Source organism: Drosophila kikkawai, chromosome 2L, assembly GCF_030179895.1.
Source record: "Drosophila kikkawai strain 14028-0561.14 chromosome 2L, DkikHiC1v2, whole genome shotgun sequence".
NCBI lineage: Eukaryota > Metazoa > Arthropoda > Insecta > Diptera > Drosophilidae > Drosophila > Drosophila kikkawai.
The window spans coordinates 7,262,104-7,276,734 of NC_091728.1; the positions used below are offsets into that span (position 1 = coordinate 7,262,104).

A 14,631-nucleotide genomic window follows, 5' to 3' on the forward strand; every position below is an offset into this window, starting at 1 on the left:
ATAAGTTCGTCCCGCTCCTCCGTCTCTTTCGGCCTGCCTTGGCCCTCGTCCATTCATTAATTCCTTCATTATGCCATTTATTGCTGAGCTTGCTGGAAAAGTGCCTTAGTTTTTATTTTTGGCCCATGTCTATTAGGAAGACGGTCGGGCCTTGGGAAAAATTACGAACATTTGAAACGAAAATTTAACGTAAACAAAGTGTTTATCAAATTTACAATACATAAAGATATTTACGGTATTATTTATTCTTTTAGGTGATAAATGTAAGTAAAAACAAACTAGTTATTAGCCTCGCTTGACTGCTAAAATAACTCTATTTCAAAATAGCTATGAGGAACTTGGAAAGAGTGAAATTGTACGATCAATGGAACGGAAAATAATGCTATTTAACGGCTCGTGTTTTTCTATATTATCTGAATACCAACCTACTAATTATACACAGTCGAATGCTAAACTTAATTTAGACTCAATCGAATACCACACTGTGCTACACATTTGTAATAAATTCATGAAAAATTGAAAGCAATATTCAATCAGTACGTATCAATAAGAATATAATCTTAATACTTATATTTGATATGTTTACTAATTATTTATAAATAATATTGTATATTTAAAGTACAGATTTACTTTTGGTTTTGAAAGTAGTCGAAACACATGTTGCATGGTGCCATCATAAGATTGCTTCTCATTGTATTTAGTGCTTACATCCACTATGTTTAAATCTAATCATAATACAATGTACAGTTTTATATCAAATAATACTTTTCGACAAATAAATTGTGAATTGCGATTAGTTTTACTGCGTCTGTCGATGAATTGTAATGCATTCCCAGCTATATTTTTCGTTCCAATTACTTTTGGCAATGTCTGTGCTCAAAGAGGTTAGTGTGTCGGAATAAAATAATGAAACATTTTTAAAATTAAATACGATCCTAGATATCCCCCCGAGCTGAATTTACAAACTTCGTTTGCACATCCATGAATAAGAAGTTCGCCGAGTTTGGTTATTGCGTTCTAAAAGCAATAAATCGAACTTATAAATATGTTTCAATGAATTTAATTATTTATGAGAAGCCACTAACAAATATAAATATTAATTTTGCACTGTACAAAAGAGCAAATGGTTATAAACCATTCCTGTATAACATGACCGTAGATGGTTGCAAATTTTTAAGGAACCCAAAGTCTAATCCTGTCAGCCAGTACTTTTTTGGCTTTATCAAAGACATTACTAATTTGAATCATTCGTGTCCCTACAACGTAAGTATTGTTTATAAACGGAAATAATATTTAATTTTTAAATATATCCTTATGACATGTTCCATATCAGGAAGATATTTTTTTGGATAAACTTTCCCTTGAGATGGTCAACCACCGAATTACGACTTTGCTTCCATTTCCGGAGGGCGAATACTTGTTTCAGGCATATTGGACCGCCAATAATAAAGGAAGTGTTCTTTTCAAGCTATACCTTAAACAAAGTTAACCTTGATATAAATAAAAAATTAATATTATAATATGTAAACATGTATAGGATAAACATAAAAAAAAATCAATGTGGCTCTTTCGCACCTTCAACTTGTAAGTACTCTTCATCAATTGAAACCATCTAAAATAAAAATAAAAATATATATTTTTTGTTTTATAATTATTTAACAGGACTTACCGGATCCCTGAGTATTCTCTTATTGAAGGGGAATCTTAGCTTTAGAGGAGACTGAACCCTCGGATTTCTAACTGCTTTCAAAGCACTCACAGCTCGGAGCAAGAAGTCGCCTTTGATGTACTGCATGGGAAAACTGAAGTCCAGGTCAATCGACTCTAGAGCATTACACGATTGAAGAAGGCTGATGAGATGATGGGAAAGTTCTCCGAAGTTGTCCAGAGATCTGATTTCCAAAATTTCTAGCATCTTAAGGTTAGATAGGTGCAAAAGGCTGCTGGAATCCTCGAGTCCGCACATCATTTTTTTTAGGGAGGAAATGTGTGCAATACTGGCAGCTTCATCTAGACCAATGTACCGGTGCCTTATGACTAGTTGCTCAAAATTCTGCGACTTATTTTTCGCCAATGCCTCGAGGAGGAATTTAAGACAGTGCATTTCGGGCGGAAGTTCAATGACCAGTCGCTGGCGGTCTAGGTACTGGACCACACCCTCAAAGCCATCGAATGATAATAGGTCCTGCTTGATATCCTGCGGCAGTCGGGCAATGGTATCTCCAGTGGTAGTATCCTCGAAACACGCCAGGCTATGTTCCCTTGAGGTTATGACCAGAGTTTTCAGCTCGGACGATAATCTAACGAGCTCGCTTATGATGCTTGGATCTTGGTCAAACCTGTAAATCAGTCTCTGCAATGGCTTAATTTTCTGGATTTCATCAGCTTCATCCCGATTGATGGGCGCTCCTTTGACGATCAAACTCTTCAAAAAAGGTCTGCTCTTAAAGAGTTCCACTAGGGAGATGTCCTGTCGATCCTTTGTTACTGTCATCTCTCCAATTCCCGTAGGCTGTCCTCGGTAATCGAGAACCACTGTGCTGGTGTAGCCGCACTCGAGTCTCTTAAGCGATCTCAAGGCCGCCACTTGCACCTCCTCCTCGGCTGTGAACTGTCCCGTCTCGACAGCCAAGTACTCCAAACATGGCGAGCCAATTGAGTTCAACCTTCGTAAAAGATCTTTCAGAGAGCCCTCTTTATGAGTGGTTATAACCAGTTCGGTTAGCTGGGGAAGTCCAGCGATCAGATCGACACCCTGAGCCTCTAAGAATCCACACTTCAGTTTTCGCAGAGACTTTATACAGGTAATCTCTTCCAGCTCTGATGAGCTAATGGTTAGTTTGTCCAACTCAGTGTCTGTCTGCTGATTTTCAACCACCAGCTCTTGCAGGGTGTGGCACTGCCTTGAGGCTAGCTGAGAGAAGAATAGTTGAAGGGAACTCCCCATGTGACTGCCGACAATTCGAACTGACTGCAAGTTCTTCAGGCTGGCCAGCGGAGCAAAATCAGATGCATCATTAGAAGAACTAAAGGTGACATTCGAAGCAGTGTTACTCAGGTTCAAGTGGCCGGTATTGATGTTGTAGCTTATTTCTTTGTCCCTCATAATAATGGTCAACTCTTCCTCAATGGAATCAAGCATGGGGACAATGCATTTGGGCAATAGGTTTTCAAAAGAGTCTCCGATTTTCAGATAACTCAAATGGCGGAGGTGTTCGAAGCTTCGTGTGTTGATCAATTTGCTGTGGAACTCTTTTAGGGACTTTAGCTTGCCCAGCTCCTCAGTCTCATTGGAATCGAGGAAGCCCTCTTGAATACGAATTTTCTTTAACTGGCAATTGCCACTCATTGATATGGCTTTAAAATACATAGCTAAGTTAAATGGCTTAATATTAAAGTCCAGGCTTTCAACCCAATCCAGATTGGTCAGGGGATGCAGCATGGTCTTCGACGAATATATTGTTTCGTAGTCCATTCGCAGTTGAAGGTGCTTTTGCTGGCGATCGATCTCCATAGTTACATCTTGGGTATGTATTCTGAACAATTTCCCGCTGAACTGTGATACCTTGAGTATCACATCTGATATTTCGTGAAACTTGATCTCTGATGAAATACTCAAAGTCTCAAGATTGGTCCAACCAAGACTAGAAAAGAACTCAAGGTCGTCAGCATCGTAGAAGTTGCAATCCACGGATTTTAATGATCCTATTTGCGCCAGAGCGGAAGCCTCCTGACAATCTATTCTTCCACTTGACAGCTCAAAGTCCCGGAGGGTGGGGAAGTCAGTTGCGCCCAAATCCCTGAAAAGCTTCACGAGAGACCCATTTGCAGGCTTGGTGGTAATGGTCAAGGCTCTTAGCTGCGAGAGTTTAGCTAGCAGCTCAATGTTCTGGGTATCCGAAATGCCGCAAATCACGCTCCTTAGCGAATTACACCTCGAAAGAGCCACAAATTCCTGGGCGTTGATTAAAGGATAATCCGGATAGGACAGCTTAAAGCCTCTTCTGATAAAGTCCAGCAAAGCAAAAGCATTCATGGCACCAATCGTCAAAGACTGCACTTCTACTCTGGCCAACTCATCGAAAAGTTCAACCAAAGAGCCCTGCTTATGATGTCCGTTAATTTCGAAACACTTTAAATTCGTCAGCCTCAACAATGGACCATAATCACCTGCATTATGATCTTCCACCAGGGCCAGCAGCAAAGCGTCTTCTGCAGGGTTATACCTTATCAAGCAGCCTGGCAAGAATACCTTCCTCGGCCTTTGCGAATACTGTAAAACATCGCAAATTTGATCCGCAATAAGTTTAAAATCGTGTTGGGAAAGTATATCTAGATTCTTGAGTTTGGTCAACTGGGCCAAGGGTCCAATATCCTGCGGCCCGGCACACCTGTATCTCAATTTGGATAAGGACTTGATGCGAGCCAGCTCTGTGGTCTCTGCGGATACAAGAGAGGCATCATCTACGAACAGTGTGGATAGGATCGGCATGGGTTCCCTGTTGGCCAGTCGTCCGAAGAGTGCCTGCAGAGTGCCCGGCTCGTGTTCTCCCCAGATGTGCAGCTTTTCCAGTTTGGGCATCTTGGCCAATGGAGCATATTCCGAGGCATCACAATCATACTTCATCTTGAAGGCAAACTTGCGAATCTGACAGCAGAATGGCACGATGTCAGCCAACCTCCTGCCGCCACTTTGGTGATCACAAACGGTTAGGAAGCTAATGCCTACGTTTTTTCGGCAGCATTCGGTTAGCTCTTCAATATCTATGTTCACATCCAGTAGGAGTTCCTCGAGGTTGCCAAATCCGTTAAGGTCTTCCAAGGTATAGCCTGGAAATTAAGACACCGACAAAGACAAAGACAAAGTCAAAGCTCGCTTGCTTTACAAAGTTTGACCTGAATATAGATAGATTTATGCTATGAAGTGATATATCTAAGAATCGTCTTCAGATTGGAAGTAATCTTTAAAAATATATGAATGTGTATATATCATTAACACTCACCTGCAATATGGAATTTTAACGTTTTAATAGTTTTCTTAGCCCTCAGCTGCTTCATCACAGTCTCGAATATATCCATGTGCTCACTGTAGTGAGTTTTTGGATAGTATCTCAGCTCTACGCTGGTCAAGTGATCATTCTCTTCGATGGCGGAGGTGAGGGATTTCCAATAGTCTTTCTTCACCTTTTTTGGAAACCATTTTAAACGTTCGTACAGCTCGGCAAAGTCGATACATATGTTTGCCACCGAACTCACATCGAGCAGAAAGAGTCTCTTGCTCAGCTCCATGTCCCACTCATAGAAGAGCCGGCGAAACGGCGGATAGCTGCTGAGGAAATTTTTCAAGTCCATATATTTCAAGTCGTCAAGAGCTTGGTATTCATTTGTTTGCTCGCAGTTCAGTCTGATTTGCCTGAACAAGGCAAAGTAGCAGAACTGATTCAGGTCCAAGATCGTACTTTGAATCATTTTCTTTTGTTTGCCGGCTAAAAATTTCACTTGTATATGTTGTTTATATTTATTATTGCTAATGTTATTGCTATTTTTCTGCACAGCGATGATAAGCGTTCCGAATTCGCATGACAACTGAGAGCACAATCCAACTGAAAAGCGTTTAAGAGCTTGTTTATGATTTCAGAAAGCTTTGTAGCTCTTATCGCAAATATAAAAAGAGAACTGATCGCTTTCTCTTATTTTTGCCATGTTTCTCTTCTTTTTAAACATTTACTGGAGTCCCCGAATTCGATGTAGTTTAATGAGTCATGAATTTCAAGTTTGTGGCTGGAATAATAATGAATTGTATGATTTTACATTAATATATATAAAAAATGTATATGCTTCTTTAAAAGCTAAGGTCTCCAGTAATCTGATGAATGTAAACACCTGCCGCATTTGGAATCCCTTTATCTCATAGATATGTGTAACCCTCGCCACACCTGTGAGGGTTCCTGTTCCGCTTGCCTCTGAAAGCTGGCAACCCGAGTTTATGATGTCCTGGTTAGACGACAGAGGCATAAACATTCCTCTCTCTATGGCAGCCGGCAGAGCTGAGAAATTTATTGTGCGAACAATGTTCAAATTCCAAATTAAAATCCCTCAACGAAAATTATTACATTTCATTTAAACCGAGCGAGCAACTAAGGGCACATCATAATTAATCCCATTCCAGACCAGACCAGGCTAGAACTGGGGACCCGCTTCAAGTGGGGTATGTGTAACTGGGTGGATGTGGATGTCATATAAATTCCATAATACGGTGTAATTAAATTTAAGTCAAACTAACGCACGTAAAGCTCCCCATAATTGAGAGGCATCATATGAATGCCATGGCAAGCACTGCGGCAAAAGGATTAAGTTCTATGAGGTTCAGTTTTTTATGTGAGTTGAGAATACACTGAATATACAAAATTTGTCATGGGTGTGCCAACACAATATACCATATAGGGAAAGGTATAAGCCCCTGAATACTTCAATGACAAAGGTTATTTCCTTTCTAAAATCATAGAAAAAATAGACTTCTTTTGGATATTTTCTCTGTGTATCAGTGACTGAAGCATTAAAACGAACAGTATCTTGTGGGGCATATGAAGTCATAAACAAAGTGAGCAATTAAGCTGGTTTGCTGACAGGGTCTAACCAGTCCGTTTGCCCCTTCCCTTGCCGAAAGGAATTCACTTCTCTTTTTCTGTTAAGCTTATTTTTACAATTTTATTGTTTATAATTTACGAGGCAGCAGGCAGTGCGGTGGAAATTCCCTAAAGTCAAAGTCGCGGACACGACATGGCGGCCGAGTGCCAAACCTTTGTCCACTGACAGCTCCTCAGACCCCGCCACCCTTCGCTGACCCCCGGCTGACCCTTCGCAGGAGCTCATTACAAAATGTTGGCGTCGCCTGTCAGCTACACATGAAAATTGCACAACTTTTGCCTTATTACGAGCAGAATGTGCGGAAGAGCCGTGAATCCTTCCCCGTTGCTTGCCTCCATTTTTTTTTTGTCTATATATATTTAAACATTTTTTCGTTGTTGTTTTTTCGTTTCAGTTCCCTTTGGCTCATTTTATTTTAATTTTGTGCCTTACTCTCTCACTTTTCCTTTGGTTCCGCCGCCTCGTTCTTTTTATTCTAATTAAATTTTTTCTGCCCAAGCAAGGGGGCGAGGGGGCTGATGGCGGCCCAACAAGGCAAATTTATTCTTCTGTAAAAACAAGAAAAATTACGCAAAATAAATAAATTTACATAAGCTCAGAGCTGAGACAAAAAAAAAAAAAAAAGAATAAGAGAGAAACAAACATTTGTACATAACAATAAATAAAATTGCATTTTCATTTTGGGTCTCGCCCTCGTTGGGTCGGACTTTGGTCTGGGTTCTACTTGGGTCTAGTCCGCTTTTGTGCGCTTTGTTATATTTCCCGAAAGAAAGCCAAGTGAAAAACATGAGGGAGAAAAAGGTTCCACAGCAAGATCGCTAGGCATTTGCCTGTTATTCGAAAGTAATTAAAAGGCTAAGACTTTAAGTCTTTACATTCTCCAAAAGATTATTTTTTTCAAATAATTTGGTTTTGGCTTAAACACCAATAACAACTTTCTTGTGTACTTTCGGTACAATTTAAATATTTTTTGCACTCTACATTATGTAAAGGTTCCTTAAAGGATGCCAAATTTTGGCTGCGGACTTCTATTACTCATTGGCTTTGATCCAGAAAAACCTCAGCATTGTTATGCAATTTCCCTGGGAAATTCCCATGGTTAAACGCTCATTTTGTGCCGCCTTTTAGAAATTGCTCACTGCAAAATATGGTCATGCAATTATCGCCTGCTAATTCGAACGAACCCACCGAACTGGCCCACCGAACCACAAATTTGGATTACAGAAGGCAGTGTGTTCAGTTGAACAAAGGAATAATTCGAGTATCCTTCTGCCACCCTGTTAACCATTGATGGGTTCGGGAATGGAGAACTGGCAGAACTGCAACAGAAATTGGAAATACTATACAATAAAGCTAAAGAGCTAATGTTGAACTAAAAAAATAAATAAAAAACCTTAGATAAATCAGAAGAAAAGTCAGGCCAGCAAGAGCAGAGTTCAAATATTAATCTCTGCCTTAAACAAGGAGAGCTCAGAAGAAAAAACAAAGTCACAAGAGGTATTAGTCTCTCTAGTATTCGTTTTTCATAGATATTTTTTTATATATAATTATTTTGTATTTTTGTATATAACGTATACGCCATGAAGGCTGATCAGAGCCCTGAGAATTGGTTTTAGATATAATTGAACGTGCTCTTAAGCTGTATACTCTGAGATACTTTCATATATGCAAATATTGTACAGTAAAGTTTATAAAAATATTATAAATTTCAGTGCTACTGCCATTATAATGCCTACTTCTATATCCTGCTGACTAGGCGATACATTCCAGTGGAAAAATTCTTGCCTCATTTTCGCTCGGCTAGCGACAGTTGCCTGGCCCGCCGCTGTTTTAATAACGTGCATGCTGCGCATTTGGGATAACATCTGAATTTATGTAACGACACGAACGGAAACACAAACAATGATGGCAGCCAGACGGGAAACGAAACGTGAAAATGGCTGGAGAAAAGCGGGACAGTTTTGCCGGGGAGAATGGCGGGGCGAAGAAAACTCAAATGAAAACTGATGCGGATTAGTATTTAAAATAATGTCCTGCAGGGATATAACTTGTCCCCCTCTCAGGCCGTGGGCCTCATTCGGGTTTCTTTGCAGTTTTTACTTTTCCTCACTTGATATCTTTTTTTTTTTGGTATTTTGTGTGTTTCTTTTATTTTTTCCCATTTTAATTCCTTCGCAGCGATTTTTCCTTTTGGGGAATGTTTCATAAAATTTATATTTGCAGATAAGTGTGCTTAAGGAATGGGCAGGACATTTTTATTACGGGACAATTTACATATTTTTCTTGTTAAAATTCCTTAACATTCTTTCTGTAACCCCAGCTCCTCCGCCTTTCGTGTCATATGGATTTTCTCCCATTTTCCTGTTTCTGAATTAATGTTAATTTTTATTACACTTACAGTGTCGCCCCTGCCCCCAGAACTCCTCAGTCTCCTCATTTAAATTCAAGTTTGTTTGTCTGAGGGAGCAAAAAAGGAAGAAAAACAAGAAAGGAAATGAGGGAAAATACGGAGAAAACGGCAGAGTCCAGATGAAAATGTTAATAATAAAACAACAAAATCCGAATGAATGCGTTGGAAATCGAAAAATAATAAAAATAAAAGCGAAACGTCCCCCACTTATCTGCTGTCTGGAGGACATGCTGTCCCCCAGTCGATGCCTCATTATGTATTCCCTGAACAAATTCTATTAATTATCGTTATGTCCTTCTGATGGGTGACCTGCAACCGTAAGGTTTCCTGCTGTTCGTCCTCCTGTTCATTTCCTAATAAAAGTTACACGGTGTTTTAATTCCTACGAGTAAGCTGAATTAATGTGTTTTGAAAACAATGGCCAGCTCGAAGAAGGTGTTCCTCTATACTTTCTTACAGAAGCTTGTTTAAACTCAATTAAAAAGGAATTTTCTTGAGGAAAAATTCTAGAATTTGTATAAAGATATAAAAAACCTGACAAAACTATAAGACTTGTATTGAAGTTCTGAGGGATCTTGAGCGGTTTTCTATTCAAACTCTACTCTCATTCTGCTTCGTCTGGAAGTTAATAAAAAAAAATATTTTTTGTGCATTTCCCCAATGAAAGCCAGTTGCTAAATTATTCCCAATTCAATTTCAGATGGCCAAATAAAATCAGAGGCAGCCAACTAAAGAAATGGGACATGTGTACATATGGTATATTGTATATATATACATATGTCTGCTGGGATCTGCAGAGATGAGCAATTTGTTGTACTAGAGAGAGAGGACGTCATAGAAAATTCTAAATGTTTCAATCAACAATTCGCAATATTAAATATTAACGTAAAACTCGAGTGGAGTTGTCTCGGACTGACCCTTTCGATGTCAGACCCAAAAAGGTCATCATGTGTCTGTGAGCACACTGGCTTGCGAGTCAGAATCACACAAATGCGAATGAGTACACTGAAAATAAGATTTTAAAATAGTTTTATATAAATATTTTAAGACAGAGAAGAATATAATAATATAATTAAGTTTCTAAAATGCCAACAAACCAGGAGAGAATCATTTATCTGAAATAATGAAATAATAAACTTGTTCTCTGAACTTACTTATACATTTTATTGGACTGGGAATATATTTATTAATTTTAATTAATGTGTATTAAGTTCTCTAATACCTTCAACAATTTTTTCCTGTGTAAGAGAAGTTGGCAAAAGTAATTTTGGACATTTTTCATCATAAACAGCACCGAGAACGCCTGCTTGCAGCTTGGGGAGTCTCAACCCCTTCTGGGACTTTCCTCCTTGGCCGGGCTTTGATTTCGAATTGGATTTGAATTTGGAATTTTTGGCTTTTAAGGACCATCGGAGGTCCGCAGGCTGATTCAGAATCGGAGTCGGAGTTAAAGTGGAAGTGGCAGTGGAGTCCGAGTTGGTCAAGTTGGTCAACGCATAAATATTTCTCTTTGTTCAGGGGCCAAAAAAGAGCATTACATAGATGGATGTATGTGTGTGTGTATATATACCTGTGTATCCTTGCTGCTTTTTGCACTCATCTCTGGCCTTTCCTGTCTGGAAGCCACCCCACAGCTCCTCTGCACCAGCACAAACAAACAAGAAGCAGGAGCTGGTTCAGAGACAGAGAGCAGGAGAGCAGCCTCGGATGGAATGGATGGTCAGATATGAGCAACGGTCGAGTGGTCAAGTCAAAGTTATTGTCATGTCATGTAAGTGTCATCCCCGCCATCTTCTGTTGGGATTTTCCAATTTCATCTTCCATACAGAAAAGGCATCCCATTTGGGGTTTTCCTCTGCTGAAAACAATGAAAGGAAAGGAGAAAATGGAAAATATTAACGAATTCGACAAGTTTAACTTAAGATGGGTTTATTAATCAATCCAGAACTAAAAAAATAATTTGTAAATTTGTAATTTCATTTAACTTCTGGATTTAATTTTATTTCTTAAAAATATTAAATTTATTTTGACCAATTCTTAGCTTACAATTAATGGTTCTTCCCAATGACTCTTCACAATCAGATGACGAAGAACTTGACACACGTGCCCTTAAGCTATATGTACAAAGAACACCTGGTAAAAAAGTGTCATCAGAAATTCAGTAAAACTTTTCATAAGAGGGATGTTCCCGAAAAGGTTTTCCTCAGGGGTTTGGGTAAAATGTAAATATCGGTTGTAATGGCCTGCGCCCCAGGAGGCGGAAAAATCAACTGACCAGTAACTTTGCAACCAACTTTGATGGCATCTTTGCGAAAGTTGAAAGTGACTTAAGTGAAATTTCCACCTCAGGCGGCCCCATTCCTCTTCTTTGCGTCGGGTCACGCCATGAACATGAGTAAAAATTAAATTGATTTTCCTTGGACATTGTTCGGACCTGGCTAAAGTTCGTTTTTCTTTTTGACAACCCTATGGATTTTCCTCAAAAGAAAAGAAAAAACTGCTTTGGGCAGCCTGTGTCGCATATTAAATTGGTGTGCAAATAGTTTTGTGACCCAACAATCTATTGACTCTCTACTTTTAGTTTTCAGGTTGACTTGGGGTTTTCCTTAATAATATTTTCCAAGAAGCAACAAAAATTTTAATCTTTCCCCCCTTCAATCAATTTAATCTTCCGCTCGTCTTAAGCGACAATTTCGTTTCAATTAAATTATAATTATATCTTTGGCTGAGCCCTCCATCAAGTTTCTGACAAACAAAAAGTACAATTTTCATTTTCACCTTATTGCGAAGGACGAGGCGGGCGTTGATAATTCCCCAAAATTGTGTGACACTTCAAAGTCATTATGAAGATAGCAATCACCAACCCCGGATCTTTTCCTCGAGGACCCAAAATTTCTTCACGCCCAGGCATTCACCCCACCTTCCCATTCCAGGAGCTCGGCAATCGGCAATCCTTCAGGCCCACGCCTCCTTCGTCCTTCTGCCACTTTACTCAATCCGAATCCAAGTCCGGAGATGGGCCCGGCCACGTCTGTCTACATGCCTACATACCCGCAGCGCTTTTTGATGTAATTTTGGCATAAGCCAAAAAATGTTTCCTTCCTCGAGACGTCTCTGTCTCCATGTCCTCCTCCACAACGAGCGGTTTCCGAAGGCGACACGCTCTGACAAACTCATCAGGGGAAAAATTAAGAAAATGGCTGCAAATTAAATTTGAAATTGAAATTTTAGCGTTGCGCACATAACTTTATGCCTTCACTTCGTTATTTCTATCCAAAGGGTTTCCCAGAGTGAATGAGGCTGGAAAAGTGGGGGAAAATGCTTAGCTTGGTAAGGTTAATGAAGACAATTGTAGGTTGAGCTTTCATTTTGGGTTTACAAATGTTAAAAAATATAAGCAAATTAATATAACATTTCGAAATATTATATACATTTTCATTTTAAATATTCTGGCCATGGATATTTTCTGTACAATAAGCTGTATATCACTTTGATTTGTTTCATAAAATAAATAACATTTCTCCCCTATCTAATCCCCACTTATTTACAACAAAGTGAAACCTGTGAGGGACCCAACTTTCCGGCAATCGAAACTTCCTGCTCAAATTTCAGCATCTAATATAAGGTATTGAACATGAAACTCAGGAAACAAACAAAAAATAGGGAAACGGAACCCTTTACACTGTCCATTCTGGTCGAATCTTCTATAAATTATTTCGCAGATAAAACATATACTCCCTTCCACCACGTGTGAGAGGTTTTTGCAATCGGAGAAAAGGCTTCTGTTGTCCGCTCCCCAAGCGACACTTTCTGACCGACGGGAACTGACAGAATTGAAAAATAAGCGACGGGAAAATGGACCCCAGGAAGGGGGTCGAAGGTGAAAAATAAAAAATGGCGTCCAGTCGAGTGCTCAACCTCAAGATTTATAACAAAAGGAGAAAAAAAATACGAGTGTGGCAGAGGGCGGGGAAAAGCACGCGTTAAAATAATGCAAAAACCGAAGAAGACTAAAAAAAAGAACAGCACCCACTCACATAAGCAGGGAGAGGAAAAAGAAAGGATAAAATTAATTTTTATCCTCTATATATATTTTTTTTTTGCGATTTACTTCACCTGCTGCTTGGCTGGGAAAAGAGGGTGGCAACATTGCTGACGCTATCAAGCGCCACAAACACATTTAGTTTGCGGCGAATTTGTTTTTGCGTCGCTCAGTTTTTTTTTATTCCTTCATCCTCATTCTTCAGCCATAAAAATGAGAACAAAAAAATCTCTAACAAAAATGAAACAAATAAAAAAAGTCAAGAAAAGGAAAAGAAAATTGCAAACTCACAAAAATGGCATACAAATATTTAACACACCTGAGAACGCGACTGAGAAAGTGATCTCAGTTTGCTTAAGAAGAGACAGTTCTATTTCTGATAATCCCACATGATTTTAATCTACTTATTATTTTATATTATAAATAACATAAAAGGTAGCTATAGCTGCAATAATTTAGACCATTAACATTTTTAAAGTTTTAATCTGCATTGAACTAAAAAAATAAATTTTAAATAAAAAAAACTACCAAGTATTTTTTAAATTATCTGCTAGACTTTACTTACAAGCTATCTCCTCCGCCAGATGAAAATGATTTCTGTATCGGGTCACGTCCAGCAGTCGCCCCCTTCGAATGGGCGTGTCATTGCCAAGACCTGCACGTAGCCACTGGACTTGGACTCTTTTCTGCCCCTTCTGTACATCTTTCTACTATAAAATATCTATAATAAATCTACTTTAAAAAAGAAAAGTAAAACACAGAAAGCTCGTCAAATAAAAAAGGGGAAAAGAACAGAATTTAATACAAAAAGTCATGCACATGTGAGAAGGAGAAGCGCCGTGTCCAGTTCAAAGGGAATAAAAAGTGGAAACCAATAAGAGCAATAACAAAAACACAGGGGCGACCGAGATAATCCTGTGAAGGGGGGGCAGCTCGCAAAAGGAAACAAAGCAAACCGAGGCGAAGTGAAGCAATAAAAATGAAATGGGACCTCCGGAAATAGGAAGAGCAGTCTGTCAAATGGGAAATATTATGTCCCCTTGCGGATCAGATAGCCAGATGATAGAGGAAATGGGATGACCTCACCTAGAAACCACCCAGAGCTCCTGTTCCATCTCCCCCCCCAGCGAACATATTGCGCATACGCAGTGGGTGGCTGGCTGGAGGGAATTATGAGAGTGACCGCAGGAATTATGAATCGCTTTCGATTGCCACCCAGCCAATCGAAAGGACAGCCAGGAAGTTGGCCAACCAACCAGAAAGGACCGCCATAAACCTGCACTTGTTGCATAAAGTTATGTGTATATATCATAATCCATAACGCTGCTAACACCCCCGCCGAAGAAGAGTAAAAACCTGGGTTGGCTTCAAATTACAACCACAAATACAACGGAAACGGGGTTGAAGGTGGGGGGGAGGTAAACAGCCCTTGGAAGCACACACACAAACACACAGCACGTTATTTCGCTTAAGTCAACAAAGAGGGGGAAAAAAACGCAAAAGGAAGCGATTTTTGGGGGTGAAATCCAAA

The 14,631-nt window shown here is 39.4% G+C and overlaps 2 protein-coding genes across 3 annotated transcripts; both read right to left on the reverse strand.

Annotated features, from left to right (window-relative positions):
* Positions 1-906: 906 nt before the first annotated feature.
* On the reverse strand, positions 907-3,251 carry LOC138929656 (uncharacterized). 2 transcript variants are annotated; one of them, XM_070289086.1, is made up of 3 exons: positions 1,670-3,251; positions 1,576-1,612; positions 907-1,490 (listed from the first exon to the last, which is right to left on the reverse strand). In XM_070289086.1, exons 1-3 carry the CDS (start codon positions 3,140-3,142, stop codon positions 1,486-1,488), a joined length of 1,515 nt encoding a protein of 504 aa, XP_070145187.1. In that variant the 5' UTR covers positions 3,143-3,251; the 3' UTR covers positions 907-1,485. The 2 variants fall into 2 exon arrangements, with proteins under 2 accessions (XP_070145187.1, XP_070145186.1); XM_070289085.1 differs by lacking the exon at positions 907-1,490 and having other exon boundaries at positions 1,529-1,612.
* Positions 3,252-3,345: 94 nt separating this feature from the next.
* Positions 3,346-5,533, reverse strand: LOC138927999 (uncharacterized). Its single transcript, XM_070283891.1, has 3 exons — positions 5,004-5,533; positions 3,413-4,830; positions 3,346-3,357 (listed from the first exon to the last, which is right to left on the reverse strand). Exons 1-3 carry the CDS (start codon positions 5,467-5,469, stop codon positions 3,346-3,348), a joined length of 1,896 nt encoding a protein of 631 aa, XP_070139992.1. The 5' UTR covers positions 5,470-5,533.
* Positions 5,534-14,631: the final 9,098 nt, after the last annotated feature.

Coding starts and splice junctions, on each gene's coding strand:
- LOC138929656 (XM_070289085.1), bottom strand. CDS start 3,142: ATGCTTGATTCCATTGAGGAAGAGTTGACCATTATTATGAGGGACAAA. Junction 1,613..1,669: donor AGAGAATACTCAGGGATCCG/GTAAGTCCTGTT, acceptor TTTTTATTTTAG/ATGGTTTCAATTGATGAAGA.
- LOC138927999 (XM_070283891.1), bottom strand. CDS start 5,469: ATGATTCAAAGTACGATCTTGGACCTGAATCAGTTCTGCTACTTTGCC. Junction 4,831..5,003: donor GTTAAAATTCCATATTGCAG/GTGAGTGTTAAT, acceptor CTTAATTTCCAG/GCTATACCTTGGAAGACCTT.